The sequence below is a fragment of the Heterodontus francisci genome, chromosome 2, assembly GCF_036365525.1.
Source record: "Heterodontus francisci isolate sHetFra1 chromosome 2, sHetFra1.hap1, whole genome shotgun sequence".
Lineage (NCBI taxonomy): Eukaryota > Metazoa > Chordata > Chondrichthyes > Heterodontiformes > Heterodontidae > Heterodontus > Heterodontus francisci.
Window position 1 is genome coordinate 115,180,458 of NC_090372.1, and position 16,236 is coordinate 115,196,693.

Here is a 16,236-nt window from a genome sequence, read left to right on the forward strand (position 1 = left end):
CTATCTGCATGTATGTATGCTAGCGAGAGCGCATCGCGTATCCATAGGCGTTAACCAAATTTTAGGTTCAGCGATTTTTCTTTAAACCTAAGAAAACCTGTTTGGCTAGTTTCTTTGTCTTATAATTGTAAGTTAGTGAAGAAGGATTCACCAAGGGGGAGCTAAAACAACAGTGTGTTTGAAATTAAATCCTGTTACGGTAAGACCCCTTTCTCATCTGGTCGTAACAGCAGCTATTAAATCTGCACATAAGGGCAAATGGAAATATCTTGCAATAGCTAACTTGGGAATGTTCCTTTCAAACACTACTTCTGGTTCTTGTAAATAACTGAAAGCACATTTTAAATAAAATATTTGTAACGAGTAGTTCGTAGTTTTATGTAAAAACTGTGCAGCATTTCTGAATAGTGTTGGGGTTTTTTTCTTGAACAATCAAATCATATATTCACTGGTATTTAAAGATTTAATCTCTTACACAGTACTGCAATCTGAAATTTAATTTTGTTTCTGAAGCAAAAGCAATTTCTTCCAAGTGCTATACGACAATAACAGTATTTTTTTACCAAGATATTGTGATTACAATTATCACCCTAGGCAAAAGAAATTTTAAATCTGTATGATTCATAAGCCAAATATAATCAAAAAGAGAATGTAAACTTTAGATCAGGGTTGTCTAACATACGGCCCGTGGACCAGGATCCAGCGCGCCCAAGGTTTACATCCAGCCTGCTGATGTATTTCAGGGATGAGAAATTTCCCATGGTCTTCTTCTTTCAGACCAGCTTTAAAAAGTCAGTTTCACAGCTGAGATCAGGAACAGCGGCTTCTGAACTTCGGACAGATTCGGGGTTTTCCGGTGGGCTTTTAAAACAAAAAATCAGAAGCTACCAGAATATCCTGAATCTATCCGAAGTTCAGAAACCACTGTTTCTGATGTCAGCTGTGAAACTGACGTACACTTATTTTAAAATAAAGACCAACCATAAAGCTGCTGTGCTGAGTACTCCTGCTCCCTGCAACTGTCAGGGTGTGGGGGGGAGGGGACGAGACAGAGAAAGTGGTGGTGGGGGATCAGAGAGAGAGTGGGGGGGAGATGGAGAGAGAGCGAGAGAGGAGGGGGAGAGAGAGAGAGAGAGAGAGAGGGGGTGCAGAGAGAGGATGATAAAGTGGGGGGAGGACAACACAGAGGGGGGAAACAGAGGGGACACAGGGAGAGAGAGAGAGAGTGACCAAGATCACTCCTGACAGCTGGACATCTCTCTGGAATACTCTGCATTGCTACAAGAAGTGTGCAGGCAAACATTGACTACTTGTGCAAGCACAAAAATGCTAGGTATCTCACTAACATGGTGTCCAACATAGTGATGAGAAAGTAAGTCAATAAATTAATCTTCTCATTTAAAGCTTCTTCACAAAATTGCACATTTGTTGTTGTTTCGATTGATAAGAAATTTTTCATGCCTTTATCTTTCTGAAATTGTCTCACCGGCCCCCTATGTAAGACAACAATTGTAATGTGGCCCCCTATGTGAAAAGGTTGGACAACCCTGCTCTAGATAAACTTGAGACTGCCAGAAAAACTGCATTCTTTTTATCCCAAAATTACTTTCTTACCTGTGATTCAATACAGACATTAAATTTTGAAATTTTCAGATGGTCATTTTAAATAGGGGGAAGTAAAGCATGGTTTATACTCCAGAAAGAGATTTACTAGGATGTTGCCTGGTATGGAGGGAAGGTCTTACGAGGAAAGGCTGAGGGACTTGAGGTTGTTTTCGTTAGAGAGAAGGAGGAGAAGAGGTGACTTAATAGAGACATATAAGATAATCAGAGGGTTGGACAGGGTGGATAGTGAGAGCGTTTTTCCTCGGATGGTGATGGCAAACACGAGGGGACATAGCTTTAAGTTGAGGGGTGATAGATATAGGACAGATGTCAGAGGTAGTTTCTTTACACAGAGAGTAGTAGGGGCGTGGAACGCCCTGCCTGCAACAGTAGTAGACTCGCCACTTTAAGGGCATTTAAGTGGTCATTGGATAGACATATGGATGAAAATGGAATAGTGTAGGTCAGATGGTTTCACAGGTCGGTGCAACATCGAGGGCTGAAGGGCCTGTACTGCGCTGTAATGTTCTATGTTCTAAAGCCAGGTGGTGAAGGATAGAACTGGAGGCAATTGTTACACACTTTTAAAGCTATTTATTCACAGAGGAGCACATGACAAACATGCACCTCCTTGCCCAACAACCACAGTTTCACGTCTGTTCCTTTTTATAGGGGCACAAGTGAATCCACAGTTAAAGTCCATCACCTGCGTACAATTAAATGCAAGTAATATACGATTAACAACACTTTGTACATTTCTTCAGTATTGTTCTATATTCTGCAGCATCATAGATGGAGAATACGGTTTTTGTCTTAACTGCCACTGATATCTTTGTGCTATTCGTTCTCTGTGGCCTCCTATTTTTCCGCCTCTTTCCCTTCTCAGCTGCTTTTCTCTTTTAACACTTTGTTTTCTACTGCTTTTCGGTGTTGGGTAACATGGCATAGTCTGACAGGAAAGGGCCACCAATGCCTGCAAGCTGTACTTGAGGTGAGGGTTGCAGAAAAATTGTTGTCCTCGGTGCTTCCTTCTGAATCTTTCATCAACCACTTGTGCTTCCATGGCCTCACCCATTTCCATTTCTTCCCCTTCATCCCATTACCCCATCGTCCTCCTTAGGATCCCTTCTCTCTCATCACTATCCCTGCCACTTCCCCTTTGAACACCCCACCAAACCTCAGTCTTTTGCTCTCCTCCTTTCTTCTTTGTCATTCGCCATTAACCTGCCATCCACTCCTTCTCCAAGGGACTCCCACAACCAGTTTCCCTTCTGGCCTCTGCTTCTCCTCCCCCTCCTTCCTATTCTCCACACCTATTTGTTTCCCTCAGAGGCTTCACCTTTTTTTGAAATTAGAATGAAAACCTCTCATCTGCCTGTTTTTGTTTCCTTTTCCCTCTATTTTTGTTGAAACTAGGATCTATCTCACAGGTTTACATCATTGTCCCTTTCTGTCAACAAAACACAAATGGAGATAAATGGTTGGCTTAAAAGTTCAATTGATTTTTTTCTTTTGAAAATTGGAGTAACATTGGGTATGAAAGTAAATTCCACATTGCGGAAAACGAGTGATAGCTAATCGTCTACCCATTATACACCCGATCAATTTTCTTTTTCACTAACTAACCGAATTGGGCAAGATGTGAAACGGATGCTCGATGAGCTACATCCCATTTTGCATCCCTGCTGAAGTTGGATTTCAGCCCCATTAACATGAAACCAGCGGCCGGATGTTCAAAGAAGTGCAGGGACGGGACCTGTTGCAGGCACGATTTTCAAAATTGCAGTCCTGGAGGTCGGCTCGGGATCTTGATGCCTGCAGGACAGTTTATCATTTTCAATGGGGCGCCGAGGGAAGGGAATGGGAAACCCACTCGCTGCAAATTAATGATTCTTAATCTCCTTAAAGAGCTTGTTAAGGGGTCTGTCCAGTTCAGAGTGGAATTTTTAAACTTTATTTCAGTGAACATTTGTGCACAACTGTCTGGTTTGCCACTAGTCTAAATAAAGTTTATATGTCTTGTCATTGAGTTATACAGCACAGAAACAGGCCCTTTGGCCCATCATGTCCGTGCTGACCATCAAGCACCTATCCTAATCCCATTTTCCAGCACTTGGCCTTGTATGCTATGGCATTTCAAATGCTCATCTAAATACTTCTTGCAGGCCCCCACCTGCCAAGAATGAGGCATGTTAATTTTGTCATGTGAACATTGATTTTAAACTGTTACTGGAGTGAAGAAAGGACTGGTTAAAAAAAATCACCAGACACTTAGCTGGAAAAACATTTTTGCATACTAACAGACAGTGCCTAGAGGGACAAAGGGGCTATTCCCTGCTCCAATTTAACCCACAATGGACTTTGAGCACCAGGTATTGTGTGTAAGAAGAGACATTCCAGGGTCGCTAAGACAAGGGAATCCACAAACAGACGTGATCAGACCAGCTAGTCATATGACTAACCTGCTTGGCAGCCTGGGCTTTTCTGAACTGTATAAAGTTTGAACTAAAAAAAACTGTTTGTTCCTGGAGTGAGAAGACCTCTCCTGTCTGCTCCCATCTCTTTCTCTCAAGCGTCTGGACCCGCTGAGGACACATGAACTTCAAGAGAGAAAAGTCTCTAACATCGAGCAAGGGTTAAGAAGAATACTGGGCCCCAACGAAAAGCAAGACCTACCTACAATCAAGGACTTCACAGCGAGCTCGAAGAACAGTAACCAAAAACATCTTCAGATATTGCATCAAACGTTTCCACTTTATTTCTTCTCTTTTCTGTCTCTATCTGCATGTGTGTATCGCATATGCATGCCAGTGAGTGCACGTCGCGTAACTGTATCCGAATTAGAGTAAGTTTAATAAAGGTCAACCATTTTTCTTTAAACCTAAGTAAACCTGTTTGGCTAGTTTCTTTGCCTTATAATTGGAAGTCAGTGAACAAGGATTCACCAAGAGGGAGCTAAAAAAAAATGGTGTGTTTAAAATTAAATCCTGTTACAGTAAGATCAGGTGAAGGCTTAAAGGGAACCCTAGATCCCGTTCTCGCCTGGTCATAACAGTCTTTGTCTTAAGGCTGTTTTTTAATGTACCTTCTTGTGCCGGTACTTGTTCTGGACCTTCATTTTTCCTGCATGGCCCCTTTCATCCTTGCTGATGCTGCTGGCCCTTTAAGGAGCTGCCTGTTCTCTTTGAAAAGGCAGTGGCAGCCCCCAACATGGCTGCTGCCTGCCTTTGCTGCTGGCACCAGGCAGGAAGCTTTCACCTGCTGGAGATACTCGGCACCACTAATTGGGTGCTGAGCTTGCCTCCCTCCCAATTAGGGTGTTTACATTTAAAAATGGCATTGTGACAGCAGCACAGCTGAGGTGCAGGGTCAGGACCCAGAATTCATCCGGACATTAGGTTCCTGAACCTGATTTGAAAATCTGGCCCCAGGATCTCTAGCCTCTCACTCTCCCTTCATTCCTTCTCTCACTCTCCCTTCCTTCCTCCTCTCACTTTGACTCTTCCCCATTGCTCCCCCATCTAATGCTAGAGCAGAACACTTTTTTTCTCTGTCCCACATAAAGGCATCCTCTCTGCTTTAGAAATAGAGAAAGAGACTCAACAGAAATGTGCCTCCACAAAGGTTTTTAAATTTATCCCATTTTTAACTTATTTGAAAAGAAGCAACGAAGCAGAAAGTGCTAGGTGAAGAAAAATATTTGTCAATGCAGCATGGTACTGTTGCATCCTGGGAAACTAATACATGGCACATGTTCAGAATGCATAATGAAGATATTAAATGACAAAATAGGATTTTTTTTTAAACTGAAATATATAACAAACTAGTTCGTTTAAGTTCTTATGTTGGTGCTACGACCAAGGTGGGAGTAATGCACTGTTAATTCAGTCCCACTACTCCACAAGTCATAGCATATCAAATAAGTTTTCTAGCCTACTGAAGACTCGCCTAATTGAACACTGTATTTTTCCCCATAATAAAGCACACCAAACTAGGTTTCTTTAAACAACAACATCATTAACTATTTATTAGAAAAGAAATAATAGGTCTTAACTACTAACGAGATAAATCTATATATATGAGAAAATTCCTTAATCCCTTAACCCTCATGCACACAGACATACATTCAAAGAGAAACAGTTAACCGGTTTCAAAAGGGTGTTTTGCATTACAACTGTTGGTTAGGAATAGAGGAATAATAAAAAATAATTGAGGTTCACATTCTGGTAGGATGTTTTGGGTACGGTGAGATGTCCCAGAATCGAATAGTTGGATGCTACCCGAAGTCTCGCCAGGCGAGGTTGATGAACAGTCTCTGCTGGGTTTAACTGCAGCAGGTGTCACATAAGTCTTCCATCAGGGGTGTAGCAACAGATCTGCTTGGGATTTGAAGCAGCAGTCTAGCAGTAGAAGAATTTTTCAGATTTCAGTATATCTTAGAACACAAGAGGCAGCAGGAATCTCACTGGATGCAGAAATTCTTCAGAGACCAGAGGAAACAGGAATCTGCCACCTTTCAAATGCAGGATTGCTTTTCAAGAGATGCAAGTCTCCTTTACAGAGAGAGGTAATACTTTTCTGGGTCTTTTCTCTCTTGCTCCAGTCAGGTCAAGCAAAGATTTTCAAATGCCTCCCTTTGTCCAATTCACATGCTATTTTAAAAGGTTCAAAGTGAAAAAAGAACCTTCCTGAACATGGCCACATGTCCAGACATGGTGTCTCCCCCTTGTCACTCAAGCTTCTCTGAAGAAAGGTCAAACGTCTGTGATTTCCTTGAAACTGCTGACCTTCCTGTCCTTTTGCAAGTTTGACTTCCTTTCTAAACACCCATAAAGTTCACTCTTGTTCTGAACCTCCTTTCAAAACATTGCAGGAATTCCACTTATTTTTGCAGGTGACTTTCACTGAGTAAAATCCTTTTTCATTTTTTTTTTGAAACACATAAGTCCAAGATTTTAGTACAAAAATAAACCCTTTGGTGACATTGGACATGAGAAGCTTGAGCTACTGAAATGAAAGCTGAAGAAATTCAGAAAGTATTTTGAGCAATGTGAGAATCCAGTGTCCATATTGCAAAAGGTGATTTGCTGTTGGTACACAGTAAGTATCTGTAATGTGGCATCCTTAACATGGTAAATACCGATCTTAGCCCCATGTACAGGAATAGGAACATAAGAAATGGAGCAGAAGTAGACGAGATGACCCCTAAAGCCTGCTTCACTACTCAATATGATCATGGCTGATTTTCTGCCTCGGCTCCGCCTTTCCATCTGCTCTCCAAATCGTTTGATTCCTTGAGACACTAAAAAATCTATCTATCCCAGCCTTGAATATAGAAACATAGAAAATAGGAGCTGGAGTAGGCCATTTGGCCCTTCGAGCCTGCTCCGCCATTCGTTATGATCATGGCTGATTATCCAACTCAGTAACCTGTTTCCGTTTTCCCCCTATATCCTTTGATCCCTTTCGCCCCAAGAGCTATATCTAACTCCTTCTTGAAAACATACAATGTTTTGGCCTCAACTGCTTTCTGTGGTAGCGAATTCCACAGGTTCACCACTCTCTGGGTGAAGAAATTTCTCCTCATCTCAGTCCTGAAAGGTTTACCCCATATCCTTAAACTATGACCCCTGTTTCTGGACTCCTCCACCATCGGGAACATCCTTCCTGCATCTACCCTGTCAAGTCCTGTTAGAATTTTATAGATTTCTGTGAGACCCCCCCCCTCCCCTCACTTTTCTGAACTCCAGCCAATATAATCCTAACCGACTCAATCTCTCCTCATACGTCAGTCCCGCCATCCCAGGAATCAGTCTGATAAACCTTCGCTGCACTCCCTCTATAGCAAGAACATTCTTCCTCAGATAAGGAGACCAAAATGGCACAAAATATTCCAGGTGTGGCCTCACCTGGAATTGCAGCAAGACATCCCTGCTCCTGTACTCGAATCCTCTCGCTATGAAGGCCAACATACCATTTGCCCTTCTTACCGCCTGTTGCTCCTGCATGTTTACCTTCAGCGACTGGTGTACGAGAACACCCAGGTCTCGTTGCATATTCCCCTCTCTCACTTTATAGCTGTTCAGATAATAATCTGCCTTCCTGTTTTTGCTACCGAAGTGGATAACCTCACATTTGTCTTTGATAATGGACTCTAGAATTTTCCCCACTACCGACTGGTCTATAATTCCCTGCTTTCTCTCTACCTCCCTTTTTAAATAGTGGGGTTACATTAGCCATCCTCCAATCTGTAGGATCTGTTCCAGAGTCTATAGAAGCTTGGAAGATGGCCACCACTATTTCTAGGGCCACTTCCTTCAGTACTCTGGGATGTAGATTACCAGGCCCTGGGGATTTATCGGCCTTCAATCCCATCAATTCCCCCAACACCATTTCTCTACTCGTACTGATTTCCTTCAGTTTCTCCCTATCACTAAGCCCTGTGCTCCCCAACATTTCTGGTATGATATTTGTGTCCTCCTTTGTGAAGACAGAACCAAAGTATGCATTTAGTTGGTCAGCCATTTCTTTGTTCCCCATAATAAATTCCCCTGTTTCTGACTGTAAGGGACCTACATTTGTCTTCACTAATCTTTTTCTCTTCACATACCTATAGAAATCTTTACAGTCAGTTTTTATGTTCCCCGCAAGCTTACTCTCGTACTCTATTTTCCCCTTCTTAATCGATCCTCCTTTGCTGAATTCTAAACTGCTCCCAATCCTCAGGTCTGTTGTTTTTTCTGGCGAATTTGTATGCCTCTTCCTTGGATCTAATGCTATCTCTAATTTCCCTGGTAAACCATGGTTTGGCTACCTTTCCCATTTTACTTCTGCGCCAGACAGGAATAAACAATTGTTGCAGTTAATCCATGTGCTCTTTGAATGTTTGCCATTGCCTATCCACCGTCATCCCTTTAAGTAACGTTTCCCAATCCATCATAGCCAATTCGCGCCTCATACCTTCGTAGTTTCCTGTATTAAGATTCAGGACCCTAGTCTCAGAATCAACTACGTCACTCTCCATCTTGATGAAGAATTCTATCATATTATGGTCACTCATTCCCAAAGGGTCTCGCACAACTAGATTGTCAATTATTCCTCTCTCATTACACAATACCCAGTCTAGGATGGCCGGTTCTCTAGTTAGTTCCTCAACGTATTGGTCCAGAAAACTATCCTGTATACACTCCATGAATTCCTCCTCTATGGTTTTGTGATTAATTTGATTTGCCCAATCTATATGCAGATTAAAGTCACCCACAATTACAGATGTTCCTTTATCGCATGTGTCTCTAATTTCCTGTTTAATGTCATTCCCAACATCACCACTTAAGTTTGTGGGTCTATACACAACCCCCACTAATGTTTTTTGCCCCTTAGTGTTTCTCAGCTCTACCCATATAGATTCCACATTGTCAGAGTTAATATCCTTTCTCACTATTGCGTTAATTTCCTCTTTACCCAACAATGCAACTCCACTGCCTTTTACTTTTTGTCTGTCCTTCCTAAATACTGAATACCCCTGGATGTTCATTTCCCATCCCTGGTCACCCTGCAGCCATGTCTTCGTAATCCCGACTATATCATACCTGTTTACATCTATTTGCATGATTAATTCATCCACTTTATTGCTAATGCTCCGTGCGTTAAGGCACAAAGCCTTAAGGCTTGTCTTTTTAACATTACTTGTCCCCTTCCCACTATTTTTCACTGTGGCCCTGTTTGATTCTGGCCCTTCATTTCTCTGCCTATCACTTTTCCTATTCCCCTTACTGTCTTTTGTTCTTGTCTTTGATCCCTCCTCCTCTGACTCTTGCAAAGGTTCCCCTCCCCCTGCCATTTTAGTTTAAACCCTCCCCAACCACTCTAGCAAATACTCCACCTAGGACATCAGTCCTGGTCCTGCCCAGGTGTAACCCGTCCAGTTTGTACTAGTCCCACCTCCCCCAGAACCGATTCCAATGTTCCTGGAATCTAAAACCCTCCCCCTCACACCATCTCTTCAGCCACGTATTCATCCGATTTATCCTGCTATTTCTACTCTGACTAGCACGTGGCACTGGTAGTAATCCTGAGATCACTACCTTTTGAGGTCCTACTTTTCAACTTATTTCCTAACTCCCTATATTCTGCTTTTAGGACCTCATCCTTTTTTTTTAAACCTATGTCATTTGTACCAATGTGTACCACGACCACTGGCTGTTCATCCTCTCCCTTCTGAATGTCCTGTAACTGCTCTGAGACATCCTTGACCCTAGCATCAGGGAGGCAACATACCATCCTGGAGTCTCATTTGCGGCCACAGAAACGCCTATCTATTCCCCTTACAATTGAATCCCCTATAACTATTGCATTCCCACACTTTTTACTCCTCCCCTGTGCATCAGAGCCAACCGTGGTGCAATGAATTGGGCTGCTGCTGCTTTCCCCTGAGCGGCCACTCCCCACAACAATATCCTAAGCAGTATATCTGTTTTGCAGGGATGCAGCGATGGATCGTCCACAAACCTATGAGGTAGAGAATTCCAAAGATTCATGACCCTCTGAGTGAAGAAATTTCTCTTCATCTCAGTCCTAAATAAACGACCCCTTATCCTGAGGCTGTACCCCTGTGTTCTGGATTCCTCAACCAAGGAACACAACCTCCCTGTCTATCCTGTCAAGCCCCATCAGAATCTTGGATATTTCATTGAGATCCCCTCTCATTCTTCTAAACTCCAGAGAGTATAGGTCCAATTTACTCAGCCTCTTATCATAGGATAGCCCTCTCATCGCAGGAACCAATCTAGCGAACCTTCACTGTACCACCTTCGAGGCAGCTGTATCCTTCCTTAGGTATGGAGACCATAATTGGGCACATTAGTCTAGGTGTGGTTTCACCAAAGCCCTACACAATGGTAGCAAGACTCCCTTGTTCTTGTACTCCAATCCAATTGCAATAAAGGCCATCATGCCATTTGCCTTCCTAATTATTTGCTGCAACCTGCATGCTAACTTTCTGCATTCCTTGTACAAGTACACCCAGATCTCTCTGAACATCAACGTTTAGAAGTTTCACGCCTTTGAAAAAATATTCTGTTTTTCTATTCTTTTGACCAAAGTGAATAACTTTACACTTCCCCACGTTATGCTCCATTTGCCTCCTTGTTGCCCACTCACTTATCCTTTGTACTGTCCTCACAGCTTTCATTCCCATCTAGCTTTGTATCATCGGCAAACTTTGGATACATTATTCTCGGTCTCTTTGCCTAAGTCATCAACAAAGATTGTAAATAGCTGAGACTCCAGCACTCGTCCTTGCGGCACTCCACTAGTTACAGCCTGCCAACGTGAAAATGCCCCGTTTATCCCTACTCTCTGCTTCCTGTCCATTAACCAATCTTCTATCCATGCTAATCTATTACCCAACTCCACGGACCCTTATCTTGCATATTAACTTTTGTGTGGCACCTTATTGAATGCGTTTTGGAAATATAAGTATACTACATCTACTGGTTCTCCTTTATCTATCCAATTAGTTACATCCTCAAAGAACTCTAATGAATTTGTGAAACACGATTTCCCTTTCATAAAACCATGTTGACTTTGTCTGATCACACTATGATATTCTAAGTGCATTGTTAAGACTTCCTTAGTAATAGATTACAGCATTTTCCTGATGACTGATGTCAGGCTAACTGGCTTGTCGTTCCCTGGTTTCCCTTTCTTTCCTTTCTTGAATAACGGTGTTACATTCGCTGGCTTCCAATCTGCTGAGAGCATTCTGGAATCTAGGGAATTTTGGAAAATCATAACCAGTGCATCCACTATCTCTGCAGCTACCTCTTTTAGAACCCTAGGATTTAAGCCACCAGGTCCTGGGGCTTTGAAGGATTTTTGTCCCTTAAGTTTCTCCAATATGTTTTCTCTGCTAATATTAATTACCTTAAGTTCCTCACTCTTATTAGCCCTTTTGGTTTCCCTCTCTTTCTGGTATGTAATTTGTGCCTTCTGTTGTGAAGATGGACACAAAATAATTGTTCAATGCCTCTGCCATTTCCCATGATAATTTCTCCTGTCTCTGCCTCAAAGGGACCCATGTTTACTTTAAGTACTCCTCACCTTTTAATATACTTGCTCTTACAGTCTGTTTTTATTTTCCAGGCTAGTTTGCTCCCATATTCTATTTTCCCTCTTTTTTAATCAACCTTTTGCTTGTATTTTACTGGTTTCTAAAACACACTCAATCCTCAAGCTTACTACTATTCTTCACATTATAAGCCTCTTGTTTCAATCTAATACTATTCTTAAATTCACAAGTAAGCCATGGATTGATCTTTCTCAGAGTTCTAGTTTTTTTTTGCTTGTTTTTTAATTGATCGTATCTTTGAGCATTTTGAATCATTTCTTTAAATGTTTCCCACTGGTTAGTTACTGCCATATCTTTTCGCTGTAATAACAATATAGCATGTACTTACAATGAGTGTTCAATGAAATATGTTTAACATACTTGGTGTAGCATTTGCAATAGGTTGCAATGTTTTTCCAGTATTGGCCAAACAGCACAAAAGATTGAGGAATTTCAAGCGCAAGTTACATCCAACACAAATAGAGTAGCTCTTGTGTGCTGGTTTTAAAACAAATCATTCTGGAAGCCAGCCTTGCCCACAAAACTGCCCATGCTCCTAGATAAAAATAATTACCATGGCGAATTTCTGCGGTTCTTCAAGAAGGCTCTTAAAATTAAGCTTTTTTTTGGTGCACAGACACTTACAGGCACATTTTTAAATCTTTTAAAAATGTGCAAATATAATTTATGAAGAAACTGACTGTACATCTATTAAATTAGTAAACAGTTCTGTAATTTTTTAAAGTGATTTTCAGTTATTTAAAATCGTGTTACTCACAGGTGGGGAACAAGACAAGCTTACTCAATGCTTTTTTTTGTGATTAAACCCATTTTCAGCTGTATTCATAAAACTGCACCAGATTACTACTTAAATGTATCAAGGAGTATTTTTAATCAAGGAAAAAAATGAACAATTACATTCTAAAACACTACCCGTTTGTGCTGGTTCATGGAAGATTTTATGTTTGTGGTCTTACAGTTGAGTTACGGAAACTTGAACCATAACTTCACTTCAGAAAACAAATGCAATTGTGAGCGCAATTTGCACCCGGATTGCCAATTGCACCCAAAGCGGAAACTCTGGGCCATTAAATTTAACACATAATTGTTTTGATGTCTATCATTTCCGTGCTTAGTTTAGTAGATAGTTAAATGTTTCTACCAGCTGACTAAATTGATTTTTTTCAACTTAGAAGTACCAAGAGTTCTCTCAAGTGATGTAATTTCAAATGTTAAAGCACAGTGTTTGAAATGATCTAGTAAATCTGCACTCAGCAGGAATCTGATATTGTCGATAATTTGAACCATGAACAGGATCTATATTTTAAATTCATCCACTAAGGAAAGGACAGTATTTTTTTTAAAGTAAAAATCCAATTTCCTGAAAGTTCTTTAACAGCCTTCTGCAGATTGAAAGTTTCCATTGCCACAGCATTGTCAGTTTGTACAGTTGTAAAAAGACTGCACAGACTTGTCTGAACATTTTGTAAAGTTTTAAGAATCTAAATTAACGGTTTCACTTGTGCAATCATTTGGTCTTAGAAGCTTCTAGTCCTGTAATCCATGTAAATACAAAGCGGTTCACGACTGATTTTTGTAGATAATACCAGCTGTTTTGGCATTACAGTCTGTCTTGGGTTATTGTTCAGAGACCTTTTGAACAAATCCAGATGAAAGACTGCATTGTTGAACTATAGCTTCAATTTTCCACAGAAGTCAGAAAAGGATACTATACATAATATGCAATGTATATTTCTTAACAGAAGTGTGCAGTAATTATACACCAGCTTTTCAGTTTTGTAATCTACTTGATTATTCTTGATAATTGTATTTTTTTAAAAATAAGCTCCAGATCTCTGGTCACTATTCATCAGCATTGTAGTACATTACAACTATACCTTTGTAAATTCTCAACGATTAGAAATCATCAGTATTAAAACTGAAAGACTGGCAGAATTATAATTAGCATTGCTTTTGTAGTTATTTTAATGTCTGCTATATACTAATCAGGAAATTGGATGTTAATCCTTTTGAATATTGCTGAGATTTTAGTCCTTTTTTTGCAAAGCTTCTCCTAGAGAACTTACTGAAGAGGAGAAGCAGCAAATTCTTCATTCAGAGGAATTTTTGATTTTCTTCGACCATAACATACGTATCATAGAACGTGCTCTTGCTGAAGATTCTAGCCTCTTCTTTGATTATGGTGGCAAGGAGTTGGATGAAAATGAAGGGTATGTATTATCATTTTGAAATATATTTGTTGAAGGAATTGTCATGTAATTAAACTAAAGGATGTGCAAGTAGTGTAACGGTTGTAAGGGCAGCTGTTAGAATGCAGTGTTCTCTCAGATGCACTTTTTAAAAATTTGTTCTTGGGGTTTGTGTGTTGCTGGAAAGGCCAGCATTTGTTGCCCATCCGTAATTGCCCTTGAGAAGACGGTGGTGAGCCATCATCTTGAACTGTAGCAGTCAATGTGTTGCAGGTACACCCACAGTGCTGTTCGGGAAAGAGTTGCAAGATTTTGAGCCAGTGACAGTGAAGGAATGGCGATATAATTCCAAGTCAGGGTGGTGTGTGGTTTAGAGGAGAACCTGCAAGTGGGTGGTGGTCCCATGTGTAGCTGCTCTTGCTCTACTGAGTGGTGGAGTTTGTGGGTTTTGACGGTGCTGTCGAAGGAACCTTAGCAGGTTGCTGCAGTGGATCTTATAGATGGTACACACTGCTGCCACTGTGCGCCGGTATTGGAGCATGTGAACGTATATAGTGGTAGATGGGCTGCCCATCAAGCGGGTTTCTTTGTCTTGGATGGTGGTGAGCTTCTTGAGTATTGTTGGAGCTGCACTCGTCCAGGTAATCGGAGAGTATTCCATCACACTCCTGACTTGTACCTTTATAGATGGTGGACAGACTTTGGAGAGCCAGGAAGTGAGTTACTCGCTGCAGAATTCCTAACCTCTGACTGTGATTCAGCAATGGTAATGCCATTGAATGTCAAGGAGAGATGGCTAAACTCTCTCTTGTTGGAGATGTTCATTGCATGGCTCTTGTGTGGTGCGAATGTTGCTTGTTACTTCTCAGCCCAAGCCTGAATGTTGTCCAGGTCTTGCTGCATGTGAGCACAGACTGCTTGAGTATCTTGAGGAGTCGCGAATGGTGCAGACACATCTGCAGGATGGAAGATGGTCGCATTCCCAAGGACATTCTGTATGATGAGATAGCCAGAGCCAGATGGCCAATGAAGCGCCCAAAGCTCCGCTTCAAGAATGCTTGCAAGTGTGACATGAAGGCCCTAAATGTTGACTATCACACCTGGAAGTCACTAGCTGGCAGAGAAATGACGACACATCCTGTGGATTGGTGTGCACTACCACGACGATCAGTTGCTGCAGCAGCTTGGCAACAGACGCCAACGTCAAAAACAACAACTCACAGCATCCCTTGGCAGCTTCACATGCAGCACTTGTGGCAGAACCTGCCTCTCAAGGATTGGCCTTCACAACCATCAGCAAAGGTGCACCAAGAGAAGATATCCCACCTAAATGGATTGTTTGCTGTGTGTCCATCATCCTTTGTAGATTGAAGGATGCCAACCATGACCTGCTTTTGTAGCCACAGTATTTATATGGCTGGTCCAGTTAAGTTTCTGGTCAATGGTGGCCCCCCCTCCCCCCCCCCCCCCGGCCAGGATGTTGATGGTGGGGGATTCAGCAATGGTAATACCATTGAATGTCAAGGGGAGTTGGCTAAGTGCTCTCTTGTTTGAGATGGTCATTGCCTGGCACTTCTGTGGTGCAAATGTTACTTGCCACTTACCAACCCAAGCTTAAATGTTGTCCAGGTTTTTCTGCATGGGGGCACAGACTGCTTTAGTATGTGAGGAGTTACGAATGGCGCTGAACTCTGTGCAATCATCAGTGAACATCCCCATTTCTGATCTTGCATAGCAGCGAAGGTCATTGATGAAACAGCTAAAGATGGTTGGGCCTAGGACATTACCCTGAGAAACTCCTGCAGTGATGTCCTGGGGCTGAGATGATTGGCTTGCAGCAACCTCAACTATCATCCTTTGTGCTAGGTATGACCCCAACCAGGGGAGAATTTTCCCCCTGATTCCCATTGAATTCAATTTGGCAGGGGCTGCTTGATGCCACACTCCGTAAAATGCTACCTTTATGTCAAGGGCACTCACTCTCATCTTGCCTTGTAATCCAGCTCTTTTGTCCATGTTTGGACCAAGGCTGTAATGAGGTCTGAAGCTGAGTGGCCCCGGCGAAACCCAAACTGAGCATCAGTGAGCAGATCGTTGCTGAGTATGTGCCACTTGATAGCCTTGTCGACAACACCTTCCATCACTTTGCACATCAGAGACTAAGTTGCTAGATTATTTAAATGTGATCATGCCTAAAAATACTTGCATTCTGATTTCTGGGTGAAAGTAGTGACTCCATGTAATTTTAGCACCAGTACAATTTGCATGCGATTTTGTAGTCAGCTGTTGCCTGGAAGGGTGTTTCATTTAATT

The 16,236-nt window shown here is 41.8% G+C and overlaps 1 protein-coding gene across 4 annotated transcripts in view; it reads left to right on the forward strand.

Moving 5' to 3' along the window:
* The window catches only part of dync1i1a (dynein cytoplasmic 1 intermediate chain 1a), a 533,829-nt gene that overhangs the window by 390,330 nt on the left and 127,263 nt on the right, over window positions 1-16,236 (forward strand). For all 4 annotated transcript variants that reach the window (XM_068009827.1, XM_068009839.1, XM_068009830.1 and 1 more), the window contains exon 8: window positions 13,782-13,944. In XM_068009827.1, coding sequence (XP_067865928.1) covers window positions 13,782-13,944 — 163 coding nt within the window. The remainder of the gene's footprint in view (window positions 1-13,781; window positions 13,945-16,236) is intronic.